Source organism: Lepidochelys kempii, chromosome 1 (genome assembly GCF_965140265.1).
Source record: "Lepidochelys kempii isolate rLepKem1 chromosome 1, rLepKem1.hap2, whole genome shotgun sequence".
Lineage (NCBI taxonomy): Eukaryota > Metazoa > Chordata > Testudines > Cheloniidae > Lepidochelys > Lepidochelys kempii.
The window spans coordinates 82,351,991-82,368,160 of NC_133256.1; the positions used below are offsets into that span (position 1 = coordinate 82,351,991).

The 16,170-nt window shown below is 42.7% G+C and overlaps 1 protein-coding gene and 1 long non-coding RNA gene across 6 annotated transcripts in view; one reads left to right on the forward strand and one right to left on the reverse strand.

The window, feature by feature from the left end:
* Positions 1-4,367: 4,367 nt before the first annotated feature.
* Positions 4,368-11,450, reverse strand: SPRY2 (sprouty RTK signaling antagonist 2). Of its 2 annotated transcripts, none has more exons than XM_073347473.1 (2): positions 10,129-11,450; positions 4,368-6,141 (listed from the first exon to the last, which is right to left on the reverse strand). In XM_073347473.1, exon 2 carries the CDS (start codon positions 6,088-6,090, stop codon positions 5,149-5,151), a length of 942 nt encoding a protein of 313 aa, XP_073203574.1. In that variant the 5' UTR covers positions 6,091-6,141; positions 10,129-11,450; the 3' UTR covers positions 4,368-5,148. The 2 variants fall into 2 exon arrangements, with proteins under 2 accessions (XP_073203574.1, XP_073203585.1); XM_073347484.1 differs by lacking the exon at positions 10,129-11,450 and adding an exon at positions 8,041-8,774.
* LOC140912673 (uncharacterized) overlaps positions 10,531-16,170 on the forward strand; it is a 70,765-nt gene continuing 65,125 nt past the window's right edge. For 3 of the 4 annotated variants that reach the window (XR_012159346.1, XR_012159347.1, XR_012159348.1), the window contains exon 1: positions 12,946-13,299. This is a non-coding gene — a long non-coding RNA (uncharacterized lncRNA). Of the gene's footprint in view, positions 11,673-12,945; positions 13,300-16,170 lie in introns of those variants that run through there. The other variant, XR_012159349.1, reaches the window with a different exon arrangement.

The window sequence follows — 16,170 nt, forward strand, 5'->3', positions numbered from 1 at the left end:
TATAGCACTGGGAAAAACTTTTAAAAATGATTATTTAAAGTAAGGCCCCTAAGTTTATATTTCAGCATTTAATTCAAAGTAACCTGAATTTTAAAGGCTTCCGAATATCCACAACTCCCACTGCAATCAACTGTTTGGCTTCCCAAAGCCTGAACATTTTGGGCAGGGCTTTTCTAGCCAACACATGCAGGACTTAAGTCACTGCAGAAGGGTTTGTTAATAGTACTGACATGGCCAGGCTGGGCCAAAAGAATCTGTTGCCTTCCTCCCATTATAGAATAACAAAAACTCTATTTCAAACAAAACATTTATTATTGAGGAGGAGGAGCAATTAAACACTGGGGTATTAGCAGTGGAATCTAGTGTGATCTAGATTCCAGCCCACTGCACTACAGTACCAGTAAACTGAAATGTTTTATTTAACTAGGAGGAAGTATTTCATCATGAACAAAACATGTTAAAGGCTAATCTCATTTTGCCATAATCAAAAGCACACTAAACAAATGAAAATAATATATGTCCTAGAACCTTGGGGACCGGTGTCATAGACAGATGGAAAACATTTGAAATCTCTTTAAAATGTGGCACAAGTATGTCAAGGTAATCATTCTGCACCCCCCCACCCCCAATAAAACCTCCAAAGACAGATCATGCTCATAAGAAAAGCATGTTTCATGCTCTTCTTTCATCCCCTGCACTAGAAGTAGCAATAAACCTTTAAGTATTGAAAGAAGAAACTGGTACAACATGGAACAAATATGTGAGACAAAAATATGACAAATGCAGCAGGATCTCCTGAGTTAATAAAATCCTTACAGAGAAGTAAGGAAACTGGACACTAGACAATACCGAGGCAGAAGAAATGCTACAAATGCATGCAGTATATTTAAATTCACTACAGCACACTTTTGCTTCCAATAAGAACAGTTTTATTTGGATTTCTGATTTTCCTGTTTCCAATAAACTTTTGACAACTTCCATTAAGAAAAAAAGGTTTTTTTGTAATGCAAAACAAACAGAAAAGAACTCAGTACTTTATCCATTAGGAGAGAACAGACAGCATAACATGTTATGGTTCTGGCACCGCTCGTTATGTTTTCAGCTCCCATCACCCCAGCCTGCTGTTTGTTTAGGGTTACATAAAATGTCAACAAGCAATGCTACCCAAAACCAATGCTACTCATATGAAGTGAGGCCCTAGTGTGAAGCCAAATGTATTTGCAGATCTCTGCGCACTGGTAATTGACAGAAATAAGTCTCAATAAGGTGGGGTCACATTTATATTTCACCAAACTTTTTAAAATATTCCCAGCATGAGAAAAAAAAATCCCATCAGGTAACGCAATGTACAAAAGTTGTAAGCACATTATGGACACTGCAGTAATTAGCCAATATTTTTGCTACTGTCAAGTATCAAGTGACTTACATAGGCATACAGGCATGACATAGATAGGTAGGCATTTTTATAGGAAACTGTAAAAAATATCAAATGAACTTATATGAATGTCCAGCTATTACTCCTCTCCAACTGGGAAATAAAAAATTTGACTCTTTAAAACTGTCGTGTTAAAATGAATGCTTTGATAGTTCATTTGAACAGGACGTACTTTCCACATGATCAACCACCTTTTATTTCCATTAAAGGTATTATACCTAATTATTGTCCTGGTAAAACTGAGCTCCTTTGCTTTTACTGCTTTGATTGCTACCTTCAGAGAACAACCCCCCCCCCCCCCCGTACCTGTAATTTGCACACCATAGAGGAAAGTGTAAGCTGTGATTTGTCTAAAATTATAATTCATCATACTATATTATCTGCCGATATCCGATTCAGAGTCCCCACCTCAGACCAAAATGTGCATGCAAGCCAGAGTTTACCTGAGGATCAAAACGCTGAAAGAGCAATGTAACAAACTGAGCTAATTGGGTGGGGTTTGTTTCTCTCTCACTCTCTCACCCACAGGCAGGCACACTTTCACAGCAAACATCTAAAATCACCAGGGCATGCTTCTACATTGCATACATTTGGCAAGGCACCACAGTGACCCTCAAAATGTAAGTATTGGGTCAAATTCTGCTCTCAGTGGCTCCGTCCTGATGGGCAAAAAAAGGGGTGCAATTTTCAATTACGTTGGCTCAATCCAACTGCAAAGTCCTTTTAATGCTCATTAATGCACAGGCTAACAGTTTTGAGGGCAGGTTTCAGTCTGGCCCAGACTAGTAAAGTTTGTCTAAACTAGGATTTAAAAGGTGTGATGTTAGCACGTTAACTAACATGCTAGCTAACATATTGGAGAAGTCTAGTGTGGATAAGGCACTGGGTTTAGCATGTGCTAACCTATTCAAGTTATAGTCTAGACTTTTCAAACACAGTTAGCACAGTTAGCTAAAACTTACTAGCATTACACCTTAATTCCTGGTCCACACAAGGCTTAAGTGTCATAACTCTCAATGATTAGTAATGGATGTAACTTGACAGCAAAATTTGGCCAATTATCTTTAATGAAGAACTGAGTTAATGTTGACAAATCATTCTTAAATGAAGTCCAGATTCATATTTCCCTACAGTAAGATTCTGGGGGAAGGGGAAAAAGTCTATCAATCCAGATAACTAGTTAGTTAGCCAGCAAATATAAAATAAATTAAAACACTTTAGTATTTGCTTTTCAGTACCTATGCACCAGAAGTAATGTACACCTTTCATTTGTCAAACAATTAGGACACATTCCAATTTGCCAATTTCAATTTTAGTATCATGCATTTAAGTATATTTTTTTTAAAATACATATCTAAGACAATAAGGACTAACAATTCAATATCCACATTACCAAGTTCATTAATACAAGATAACGAGTTTGAGTTATTTTGTGCTATGAATTGTATTTTTATTTCCGAACATGTAATCTCAGAGGCAAAGACTTCAGATAATTGTGCTATTTAAATATTTCTGTGGTTACTTTCAGTCAGGATAGATGCAAGACCTGCACATGCCACCTTTGATATAGGCTGGACCCATTTCAAGAATTGGAGGAAGTGAATAGAAACACAAGGATCAGTCACTCCTTTGATATCTGAATGCGCTGTTTCTAAGTAAATTGATTTGATCAGCCAGATAAATATTGTGAGTCATACTCAAAAGCCTAGACACAACAATATTTGTGCACTCTTGAAAGAATTTGTATGCTATGCAAGCTTTACCTGACTAAATAGCTTGTCTTTTTACACCCGTCAGCCAGTCGTTTGGTGCTGAGAAATAAAGAAATCTAGCTTGCTTTCTCCCATTGGGGAAAAAAAAAAGGGGGGGGGGGACTTGTGTATCAACTATTCCTGATTAGCAAACTAGTTAGGGCTTGCATCTTCTAGTTTCACTTGACAATTGATAACCAGTGTGCACACACTTCCACAGAGAAGGATTTTTCAGCACTGCAAACCTATGTAAAACATCCCAAGTGTCAGAACACCAGAATTAAAAGTAATGGGTAAAAATTTGCAATTTCCCGTAGCCCCACGTTTAAACTTGTAGTAAATAAGTTCTTAATTTATTAATTTTAACCTTGTTTTTGTTGGAGAGGATTCAGAGGAGGCTGTGATATTTCTTAAATGCCAACCTAAAAATCAGATGTATAAAATCAGCACTAAGACCTTAGACTTGGAGAGACATGCTCAGAACAGGAAATGGTAGTTTGTTAATAAAGAAAGGTAAATCATTTTCTAAACTTCCGAGGGCACTTAGCAATGAAAGAATGTTGACCTCAGTTGAAGGTAACTGCTACAAGTGACAAATCAACTAAGCAACTTTCTTCTTAAAAGTGAGGCAAATGTTTTATATAAGTCTGGACTGCTTTCAGATCTGTCCCTCCCTGTAGCATATTCTTCTCCTTTTAACAAATAACCATACAAACTCTTTGAAGTAACCATATTAGCTGTCCATTATTTCCAAGTACTGAGCCTGTGCAAGCCAAACCTTTTTGTGAACTAGTATGGCTTATTTACTATTTAAAGCACAAAAAGCTCATCACTTAACAGGATAGGTCAGTTTTCAGTGTTGATTATTCCTAGTCTGGAATGAGTTCATGCATTTTCCTATGTTCATTTTCGTCTTAGGCTATGCAAACAGCATTTATACCATTTCTGTAAGGGTAAGAAAAATGCATTATTTTCAGTTAAAGAAATAACATTTGAAGTTTGCCTTTTCATTAACCTAAAGTTCTTAAATCAATTCATTATTTTAGCCACTTTGTGAACACGTTTCTTTGAATTTTTCCCTCTAAAAAAAACAAACAAACAAGCACAAACAAACCTCACAAATCAGATTTTCCAATTCAGAGCAATAAAGATAAGGGGGAAAAAAATGACAAGCAGCCCAGTTTAATTTCAAACGTTAATATATTTTCTATTTTATAGTGAACATATGCATCTGTCACCCCTTATTTGCAGCAACTATGACGTCCTCATAAGAAGGGGTGACATTTGTAAGATGCCTCTTAAAATAAATATTTCTTTTTTATAAAATAATAAAACTTCAAATAAATATTCTTTACACTAAACAATATGTTGAAAAAAATTAGAAAATAAAGGCTGAATTTTACTGAAACTGTACAATATACATGAAGTCCAAAGAGAAATCAAAGTCTTGTAATAGAGGGTTTCCGTCAGGCAAAAAATACAATCTAAAAACATACTGATTGATTCACATTCTTCCGAATGTACAACATATTAGTATAATATTTTGTGACTGTGCCATGTTCTATGACATCACTTTTTTTTCACAGTTGAAAATATTATCGTATATACAAAAATATAGCACATTATCTCTGGCAGAAAACAATAAAAAAAGGAGTCATTTGCTAATTTACAAATTTTGCAAGTACTATTCACAAACAATAGAGTCACCTAGGAGTGTCTGTGTTGCTTTAGCTTATGCAATATATGGGTCCCAAAGTACTGCATCCCATATTTGAGCTCCATTAGCTAGGTTCTAACAAGCATATCAGTTAAGATGGCACACATGCAGAAAAGCAGTTCACTGCAAACAGCAAAGTATACCCCCAACCCTTCTAAAAACAGTGCCAAGGTTATAGCTGTTTAGTTGGTTGCATATGCGTGTTAGAAGAATCCTTAAAACTTTAGTATTCCCGATTAGTGATGCTATGTTGGCTTTTCAAAGTTCCTGGGGGGAATACTGGGAACTTTGCAACAAACTATGTTTGAGTGTTTACAGCGGCATCCGGGCCGGTTTACCCAGTCATAACACCCCTGGCACAATTTAAGGCAACCCTTGGCTGGTAAGTAACACCACAAGCAAGGCAAAAAGAGGGATACAACACCCATGGCAGACCATCTAGTGCAGCAATGTGACTGACTGCAAGAGCATGGGTTGTCAGCACAGTTGTCCTCATCATCATTAGAGCAGTGATAGAAGAGGCATTTCACACAGCAAACACAAGTCCCATAATCAACCACATTCTGGGCTGAGCAAAGACACTGCTTGTCACAGATCCAACAGGATGGTAGGGTCCTTGGAGAAGTGCACTCCTTACACTTACATTTTCCACAGTCCTCACACCTATAGGCATGCATGCCCAAGTCTTCTTTGCTCAGGGGCTTCAGCTCGCTTGACTTGAACTCAGACTTGGGCTGCACCCTGATTATCCCATCAGCCGCTGGCCCAGAAGATGATCCTAAAAGTCTTTGTTCAGATGAATTACTGCTTGTACTTGTCCTTGTACTGCTCCGTGAACCGGTGCTGACCGTACTGATGGAACGGGACAAGGGTGCCCGGGACGAAGAATGTACCTGTGCATGTTGGACCCTGGTAAGATGACGATGTTCAGGCAAGCCATGAGGTCTTTCGTTTTTGTGCTGGCTAGCTGGACGAGGGGCAGGTTTAACCCCTGGTCGTGGAGCCACTGTAGGTCCCTCTGTGTACTCATTTGTATTTCGGATGGCCCTGATCTGGTCCAGTGACAACACATGAACCTGCTGTGTCAGAACATCCCTCAGGTCAGAGTCTCCCTGCTGCCTCCCACCGTCATGCCGAACCTGTAGCAAAGACTGGGACCCACTGCCATTCTGAGCTCTTGTCTCCATCAGTATCCTGAAGAGTGGTCACTCCAGCAGGCTTAGAACACATCTGAACTCCTGTAGCAACAAAGAGAAGATTCACTATTGTGTCACATTGTACATTTGCAAATTGTCTTTCCTCCTGAAGGATCCTGGAGCATTTTACTAATTAAATAAGTACACCACCATTAAAATGGAGCCACATTAGAGGTGGAGGGCAGAAACCAGACTTGGTTAGTACTCTGCACCTGTCTGATTTTGCTAAAGAAACTCTTACTTTTACTAAATGCACTAAAGGACTTTTTTTCTGCATCCATGCAGAACACAGAAGTTTTAGGTTTTTAAGAACTCGTCATAAAGATGATTCACATCCAGTAAACGGCACAGAACTCAGTTTATGTATAATGCAAGGAGAGAGGGTTTTGCTGACCCTGGCAGGACTTGGAACTTGTGATTCCAGGAAATCTAGGTATTTAAAACCTGATACTGAGACCTCCCAGTCATCCTCTGGCTAGACCGTGGATTTTAACATAGCTACTTAAAATGACTCTTCTTTTCACATAACACTACTAAAAATACATTTTACACAAAGAACAGCTACAAATGTTTTAGAAAGTGTAATGTGACCTGCTGACGACAGACATTATTTAATTCTTCAACTTTATTTAAAGCTGAGTAATATTTTGGTAGGCTAGTCTCTTTACACATTAAACTTAACATGATGTAAATAGGAAATTGTAGTTTAATACCAATGGTCCCAAGAAAAACACTAAACAGCAATAAAATGTTTGAGGTTAGATGCCAGTGAGTTAGTGCTACCAAAAACGTCAACTGCAGAAGTAAAAAAAAGTCTCTAAGATTGTCAAGTGTGTCATACTTGTGTACTTCACATCAGTTATTTCCTATTAAATACCACTGCAGAATTGTTTTTACATTTCAAACTATCCATAGATTATAATTCAAATATTGGGCATGACTAGAAAATACAGAGCAATTTATGGAACAGAAATATGCAGAATACAATCTAAATACTATCATCCAAGACTATTTGATTGAGGATACATCACTAAGTAATTAAGAATGGAAGTTGCCTTAAGAAATTCAGTGGAAACCCAATAAAACATCCATAAAGTTAATGGAAATCAGTGTATGACTAGCATCATAAACTTATAATATACTGATTCTTAGTACAATGGATAACAAATCTGTAGATCAGAATTTACCAATCTGTCATTCTTTAATGGTTTCTAAAGTAGATTCAAAATTAAATTAGCTACATAAACATCCAAAGGAATTTGTTTTGACTTAAAAACAAATCTGAACCCTTGCTTCTTGCAAGGGCCACACAATGTCTTCAACTATACTTAGAAAGAGCACCATAGTGTTACTCTGTATACATCACTTACCATCAATAAATAATACTACACCACAGTATTGTAAAATATATCCAAACAGACACTTCAACAGTGAACATCTCCATATGCTGTCTTTATTCTAAAGCCAAAGGAAAACATTTAATTTCTTACCCGCTGGTTACTTTTCAAGCCAAAATAAGTTCTCTTTGTTTTATTTTATAAGCTGGTCCTTTTCGAAAAAGATGAAATTTAATAAAAATATTGAGTGTGTTCATTATTGTTAAATCTTGGCTTTTACCCAGCATGCATGTTAGAAATCATGATTCTCAGCACGTGAAAGCTATCTTGCAAACACATCTTTAATTCTTGTTTATATCTACTTCAAATTAAAACCCTTGCCAAGAGAAAAGTTTAAATCCAATGCCCAGAACAGACATGTCCTTATTGGAAGCTATTTAAAGATAACAAGGTTAAATCAAGGTTCTCCCCACCTCGAGCGGAATTTGCAAATTCACATACCCCTCTTCTTTCAATTCTAGATTTAAACTAAATTCAAAGAGCAAATGAGAGATGTTTTTGCCTCTGCAGTATTGTTAACACTAAAAGTATGACTGACACTGACCGACAGGTTCTTTGAAAGACAAGCGTCTTGGAAACTGAACCCCTTCAAACAACAAGGTAAAAGCTGCAGAAGAAAACACTGCTCTTTTCTTCCTTTCCTTTTATAGGCTTCATCTTTGCCCAGAACACCGTGCTCAGCAGGTGGGGAGCAGCAATCCCTTAATTCTCTCAGGACTGGCTGATATTGCAAATGAAACAAGCAGCCTCACAAATGCAGACAACCTGGAGATAAATAGGAGACATCCTCTAGGGTGGAGGAGGGAGGCGGCTTCTAAAGTTGCCTTATCAGGAAAGTCAAGCCCATGCTTCCTTTTAACTATTGTGTATCCACCCCCCACCCCCAGGAGATGCTGGAGGAGTCAGAGTTATATAAAGCTTCCTGCATTACGTCTCATTTGAGAGAACACCTCCAAGGTAGTTTAGTAAAGTGCAGGTTTCCCCTTCAAGGGCTACCATTAAGCAACAGTTCCAATTCCAGGAAGTCAGCTGTAGGAAACCTCGCCAGTGCTGCTACTATTTTACCTATTTTGTGTAAATTTCAACCAGATTCCCAGATTAGGAAATACAAAGTGACACCCACTGAATTTGTAGCATAACAAACAGCCCTTGCATTTTATTGCACCGAGAGCTCTGGAAAGATCCGTTATCAGGGCAAGATGCAGATCTACAGCACTCTTGTTTTTGCACGTATGTTTGCCTGTAGTTCTTTCAGGGAAACAGGACTCTCCCCTCTTTAATCTCGGTTGATCTCAATGCTTCCCTTTCCCTCCTTCCCACCCACCCCCTTTTTTCCACCTACCGAATAAGAGCATAGCAAGAGAAACATTTGCCTTTTTTTTTTTTTTTGAGATAACGCGATTCACCACTTCCAAAAACCGAAGTCCACTCACTTGCTGAGCAGAAATGTCATGATTTGCTAACTCTTGCTAACTGCGATTGGGAAAAGGGGCTGGGTTTTATCCTCTGCACGCTTGGGGAAGTTTAAAACGCAAAGTGCTCCTTGTGTGCTGTGGAAAAACCCATGTCGTGTTGGCTGGGAGAAGGGAAGCCTAAGGGGGAAAAAGTTCTCTGCCCATGAATTTCTGTTTTGTCTCAGGAGCCTTTGCAGCACACCCCCACCCCATCTCCATCGCACACACACCAAGCACCTCTTCGTTGAAAGTGCTTTGAAACCCCTATTAAGGGCTGAGTGTGTGATCAGACTATGGATTAGGGCAAAAGGGACTTCACATCGGGGTGGGGCAAATTGACACACAGCTTGCTGCAAACACCAGCAACTTTCAGAAGCTGTTGCAAAGTAAGCCACCACCACAAATATTAAGCCCTTCCGTGCCCTCCTCCCCCCAAACTGCTTCAGTCCTACACACCATATAATGAAACCAGGGGAAGAATTTACTCCCTGTCATATCGACGATCTATTTAACTTTATCGCATGGAAAATATATTTATAGCAGGCGTGAGCTCACTTCCGAATTGCACAAATCTCCCAATGCACTTATAGAATAGTGTCAGTCTTCCATTTAAACGGAGGTGGCTAAAGACACCAAGTACAGGGACCAAGCGATACAAACGAACAACCCCCCAAATCCTAACCAAAATCCATGTAATGCTTTGAGACAGGATCTACCAGGACCTCCTCGTCTCTACTCTGCAGGGGCATGTTCCTGCGACTGTAGGAGAATACAGTATGCAAAGAAGTCACCCGAGTTGCTTCAAGTCCTTGCACTATTTCGCAGACATTGCTCCCTGCAAATGCTCAAACCTGAGTACAGATTACCGCCCTCTAAACTCACCCCCCACCACCCAATGGCGCGGAGCTGGGGGGGGCTCCCTCCCTGCAAAGTCATTTTTTGAGGGGAAACACGCGAAACAGCCCTTAGAAACCATCCGATGCTCCCCCCTCTCCCCGCCGAACTTCCCCAAGGAAGAAAAATATCTCGCTGAAATTCCACTTCCAACTCCTGGGGTGGGGGGATAGGTTCACGGATTGAAAAGGGATCGACCTTACACCTACATTTCCACGAGCTCCTCGGAACAAACTGGGCTATTAAAAAAAAGCTTGTTTTGCAAAGAAGGAAAATGCTCTCACCGTGATCGCGGCACAGCACCAACCCCCCCTCTCTCTCGTGTTTTCTTCTTCCTGCGGTTTGCAAGTAAATCCAGCCTAAAGCAGCAAAAAAAAAAAAAAAAAAAAAAAATCTTTTCCAAACTCAGCTTTAGTCCAACTTGCAAATCATCATCACCATCATCTCAAAAAAATCCAGAGCAAAGTGACCTCAGTGTCCCCAGATCGATTATAAATATAAACCTCTAGACAAGGTCTCCAGGTCGGGTGGGTATTTCTTTGCTCCTAAAAAGAAATCACTCATACACTATTTCCTCTCCCCCCGCCCCCTCAATCGCCAATACCAAGTCACTTTTTTTGTTGTTGCAAATGATCAAGGGGCGGGAGGGGAGGGAGAAGCCAAAGCAAACCCAATACAGTGGATCTAAAATAAAATCCCAAAGCTTTTCTTCCACTGAGCTCCTGCAAAAACGCAGCCTGTGCAGTGTAGCCGTTCTGCTGAGAAGCTGCAAGCTCCCCTCTCTCGTTAGCTTTCTCGCTCCCTCTGTGAGCGTGTGAGTGTTGCAGGCAGCGCTGTGGTTTGCAATCAGGGGGTGTTTTGGAAGCGCAGCGGATTTGTGGTGGTGCCTGTTGTTGTGTGTTTGGAGGAGGAGGAGGAAGATTTGAGATCTGAGCTGCAGGGGCTTGGCGTTTTTCTGCTCGCGCTCCCTCTCTCTCTTTTCCTTTCCGGAGGAGGTAGGGTGATCTCTCTGCAAAAGCAGCAGTAAATGGCGTCATGTGGATCTGAGGAGGAACAGAGCAGTTGTTGTCCCAGAGGATATATCGCATCCGGTCCCAGCTCATTGGCTCTGCGGGGCTACATTCACTCACACTCCCAGCGCCCTGCCAGCACTCTGAGCCGCAGGAGGCATTCAAAAGGGCAACGGCACCGAGCAAGCCCGAGGGGGAAGCAGACGACTTGCACTGCAATTGCAACTAGAGCCGCCGCCGCCGCCCGATGACTGTTAAAACTGCTCTTCCCGCTGCTGCTTCGGCCCGGCCTCGCCACCCCTGTGCTGCCTGGCGCGGCGGCGGCGGCGGCTCCCTCCCCGGGCCGCCGGGCCACCGATTTGTGCCAGAGGCTCCTTCGCGCGAAGTAGCACAACGCGTCGTACGTGCGAGACACTCGGGCAGACGAAACAAAAGGCTACGTGGGACCCTCAGGCGAGCTGGCTGGTTACGCTGGATTGAACTGAAGCCCCTGGAGGTTGAGTTGCAGAAGAAAATAAAACCTTTCCGGCGGCGTTTTTGCCGTAGAGCGAAAGAGCAGTTCAAAACGCCCCCTCCCCTTCCTTTGCGTTGTAGTTAATCCAGTCGCCTACCGCTTCTCGGCCGAAGGAGGGGGTATTATTTTGGGTACGGGCTGCTGCGTAAACACGATCATACACCATGTTCTAGTACTAACCACGCCACCTCCTCCTCCTCCTCCTCCTCCTCCTCCAAATTAGTGGCTGCGATAATAAGGGGAACGCGGTGTACCTCAGACACCAGCGATCTGCTCGGGACATACTTCTCCTCCACACAATGGAGTGAGTAGCACTTTGGGGTGGTTTTTTTTTTTTTGTTTGTTCTGTCCAGGGGATCGGCATGATGCACTGCGGTGTAATATGTCCTGAAAACCAACAACAACAAGAAAGGGGGAAGGAAAACTCCGGCCTCGGTGCTAGGACTGGGGATAGCCTGTCATTCATGTGACAGGCTACCTGAGGTGGGGGACCCGCAATTGTTTCCCCAGTGTTTGCGCAGACCGGCAGCCGATGGCTCGCGGACCCGCACCGGTCTGCAGATCACCACTTTGAGTAGCACTGGTTTAAGGTACAATGAGTCGGAGCTGCTATAGCGCGGTACAACTTCCAGAGCACCAGTACCTAGCGCTGGAGACGTAGTGTTTTTTATTTAAGTTCAGTTAACATGTGGGACAGTGTCTGAAAACAACTCAGATGTTTGGTTTATGGACATTGTATGTTACAGTAATGACACAATCCTCTCTTCTCTGTATTGGCAGGCACTAGGTGAAATAATTGGTTTCAAAATTTGCCTCCTTCCTTGTTGTGTATTTTATGCCAAAACATAGATAGGTACCCCCCCCCCACACACACAAACAACCCTATCTATATTCACACGTGTATGCAGAACCTATTTTGTAAGGGTTATCTATAAGAAATAAAAGTCAGCAGGACATTTTTTTATTTACATGAGCATTCGTATAGGGAAAAGTCTTGTACGACCTCTATCTGGTCTGCCTGCACATCCTCTTTTACCTATACCAAGTGTAGCTTTGTGAATTAGATGATCATGTGTACCTCATGAAAATAAAGTGGATGGGGTCTTACACCCTCACCTATTCTCTTTCTATAGCGAGATCTATCTATACACCAACAAGAAAATTAACCACAGCTTATTAATAAGGCAGGTCTATAGTTAACCTAATATCTTCCTTTGAATGCTCACTAGACTCTCTAGTTCCAGAGTAGAGCAGCCCTGTTAGTCTGTATCCGCAAAAAGAAAAGGAGGACTTGTGGCACCTTAGAGACTAACAAAGCTCACTAGACTCTCGGACCATTGCACTGCCTGTTTAAATAGACTGGTGTTGTTTCCGAGATGTCTGCGCAGGGTGGTGGTGTGGAGATCTTGGGCTAGAGCGAATTAGCTGCAGCCAGCGTTTTTCTCCACTTTCGTGTAAGTTCAGTGACGCGAGTCAAGCGGACGGATCTGTGAATGACCGCCCTGCCCGAGAACAAAAAGCCAGGGAGCTGCAGCTTTGCAAGGCTGGGCTCCATTGAGCCCTCCTGATGAATGAAAGGCGGCTGCACGCCGGGTCCCCACTAGAGGGAGCCCAGAGTCGGTCCGTGTGCCGTGGGAGAGACGCTGGGAGCTGTCTGGGGAGGAACCGCCAGGGCTTTCCCCACAAAAACAAGCGCTCGGCGGGGTTCGCATCGGCCGGAAGGGCGGCCCGCTTGCCCGGTCTTGCCGGGCACGGCGTGCAGCTGTTGCGAGAGGCGGTGCGGGGAAGCGCAGAGCCCACAGGGCGGGGAGGGCGGGCAGAGGAACGCGTGCGCTTGCCCGCCGTTGTGTAACGCTAACCGGGAGCCGCCGCCGCCGCCAGTGAACAAGCCGCACGGCGGGCACCTTGCCAGTCAATCCCAGGCTGAGCAGGTAAGAGCCCCGCCTTTCCACGCACACGGCGGCGCTCAGTGGCTGCCCGCGAAGCCCCACCTCGCCCCGCCTCTGCCGCTGCAAGTTTCCCCGCTCACCTTTTCTCTTTTGCTGCCTTTGCGCTCCCCGGGGGAGGAATTGTTCAGGGGCTGCCCGCAGGAGAGTCCCTGGGGTCTAGCTCACCCGCCCGACGCTCCCCGGGGCTTTACCGTAGGCCTTTTCAGATCAGGTCTTTGAAAGACGTCTCTGGCCTGGAAAATCAGCGTTTCCATGATTTACAGTGGAAGTGAGGCTGGACAGTTCTCCTGCCTGAATTGCCTGCGGGTTACAGCTGGGCCTGGCCTGCAGTGTGTACACTCGGATCAGTTTAGGGTTGGTGCTGCATTTCCCCACTTGGGAACGGGTATAATTGGGCTCAGGGAGCCTGCTTTGGCTGTGAAAGTTAAGGAATTCAGATTTGGCTGTTTCGTTCAGGTCCACATCTACTTCAGATCAACCATTAGGAGGCAAACAGAAAGGACCATGTCAATTGCAGTTCAGTTGGCAAGGTACAAAAAATAAAATCAAATCAGTTCTTGCCAAATACAACCCTCACCCCCAAATTAGAGAGGTTTTAAAAAATACAGATATTAGAGATGGCTAAGGTCTTTTAGGTCTTTTTTTTTTTGAATTGACAAGCTGTGTAGTGTAAGAGTGTTCACAATACTATTATTTTTATAGCAGCCAGCAGTATGGTAGACATGTTAGACTCTAGTCCTGCAAATGTACATTTATTTGACATGTGAATAGTCCTAATGAAATATAGGAAATCAGTGGGGTTAGTCATATTCCCAAAGGTAAGCATATGTGTGTTTTCAGGATCAAGGTCTTACAGAAAAGCTAAAAAGACCATATGTTAGTTTGTTAACACTTACAATGCTGCAGCTGTAGTGCTTCAGTGTAGACACACCTGCAAGCGTGCACCTACAAGGAGGGATTCTCCTATCACCATAGGAAATACTCTTCCTTGAGAGGCAGTAGCTAGGTTGACGGGAAAATTCTTCCCTTGACCTGGTGCTGTTTCCACAGGGACTTATATTGCTGCTTAAGGGTGTGGATTTTATACACCCCTGAGTGAAGTATTTGAGAGTAGCAGCCGTGTTTGTCTGTATCCGTAGAAAGAACAGGAGTACTTGTGGCACCTTAGAGACTAACACATTTATTACAGCTTTCAGAGTAACAGCCGTGTTAGTCTGTATTCGCAAAAAGAAAAGGAGTACTTGTGGCACCTTAGAAACTAACCAATTTATTTATTACAGCATAAGCTTTCGTGAGCTACAGCCCACTTCATCGGATGCATACAGTGGAGTGACATAGTTATACTGACCTAATTTTCTAATGTAAACAAGGCCTTAATCCTGATGCATTTCCAAATTTAGGGCTAGTCTACACTGGTAACGCTAAAGCGCTGCTGTCACGGCAGCGCTTTAACGTGGCTTGTGTGGTCGCGGCAGAGCGCTGTGGGGGGAGCTCTCCCAGCACTTTAAAAAAACCACCTCCACGAGGTACACTGTCTACACTGGGGCTTTACAGCGCTGAAACTTGCTGCGCTCTGGGGAGTGTTTTTTCACGCCCCCCTGAGAGAGAAAGTTGCAGCGCTGTAAATTGCCAGTGTAGATCAGCCCTAAGGAATCAGTCCTACAAAGATTTATGTACAAGTTTAGCCTTATGCATGTGAATGGGTTTACGTGTAAATCTTTACAGGCGCAAACTAGATTATCCAACCTTTATGTTGATGAACGCTTACCCATGCGAGTAATTCTATTGAACTCCATGGGAGTTAGGTGTCTAGGTGCTTTTGAAAATCATAGTAGGCACTAAATACCTTTAAAAATTGGGGCCAAAGATACTACTTAGTGCAAGTAAGTGAGTTCAGTAGGTGTTAGCTAGTGAGGCCCCAATCCTGCATGTCCTGGTTGGTGCACTATATAGGCAGACGTTCATCTTCACAACATGCCTTGGAGGATCAAAGCTATGCTCAGTTTTCCTTGTTGTGACTTTCACAGAGCGACCGGGTTGAGAAAAACAATTGACAAATAGGAAAATGTGACTGTAAAATTCCAACATTTGTCAGCATGACTCAGGCAGATGTAGTACCGAAACTACGTTAGAATTAATTTTATGCAATGAGTTCAAACTATTTTAAAGTGGAAGGTGTCCCATTAAGAAAAATATGCAACTGCTCCAAAATTGCTGGGGCTATTAGGGCAATAAAAGTTTACTGGTAAATTCCATTTTAACTTGGCATGCTGGCACTTTCCAGATAGTCAGCAAAAGAAATAATCCTGCAGCCTTTGTGAAATGAAATGGCCTAGAGTTAGTATATGCAATTATGTCTCCCCTAGTGGCTTGAACTGATGACTGCACAGTCTGCTACTTTCAACAAGAGTTTGACTTTAATTCAAGCAGAAGCCTGTGTTTTCAGTGCTCTTGCTCTTGGGTTCATTCCCAGCTGAGGACCGCAGTAAATGTATATATGTGGCCATGGTTTAGTTACACTGGCAATTCCAGTCACCTCAGTTAGAGATTTGCCCATGTAAGGACTGACAGTCAGGTCCTGGTAGGATTTCTGCTGCACCTAAGTATCGAAAATGTACCGTACATGCTTTTATTTGATTTCCATTGTTCAGGCTGCAGAGTAGAAATATGCAATGCACTTCCCTTTTTCAAAAATATATCTTTGTGGGTGGTTGTTCATCACAAGGGGATGGCAGATCAGGTTGTTTGGTGCCTCCTCTGGGCATTTTCTGCATCTATGTTAATGTGGCAATGTGAAGGTATGGATTATGGACACCATGTAGTGAATGTGATTGTCTACACATAGCTGTTACT

What these genes read in the sequence shown, in the direction of transcription:
- SPRY2 (XM_073347473.1), bottom strand. Translation starts at nt 6,090, where the DNA reads ATGGAGACAAGAGCTCAGAATGGCAGTGGGTCCCAGTCTTTGCTACAG.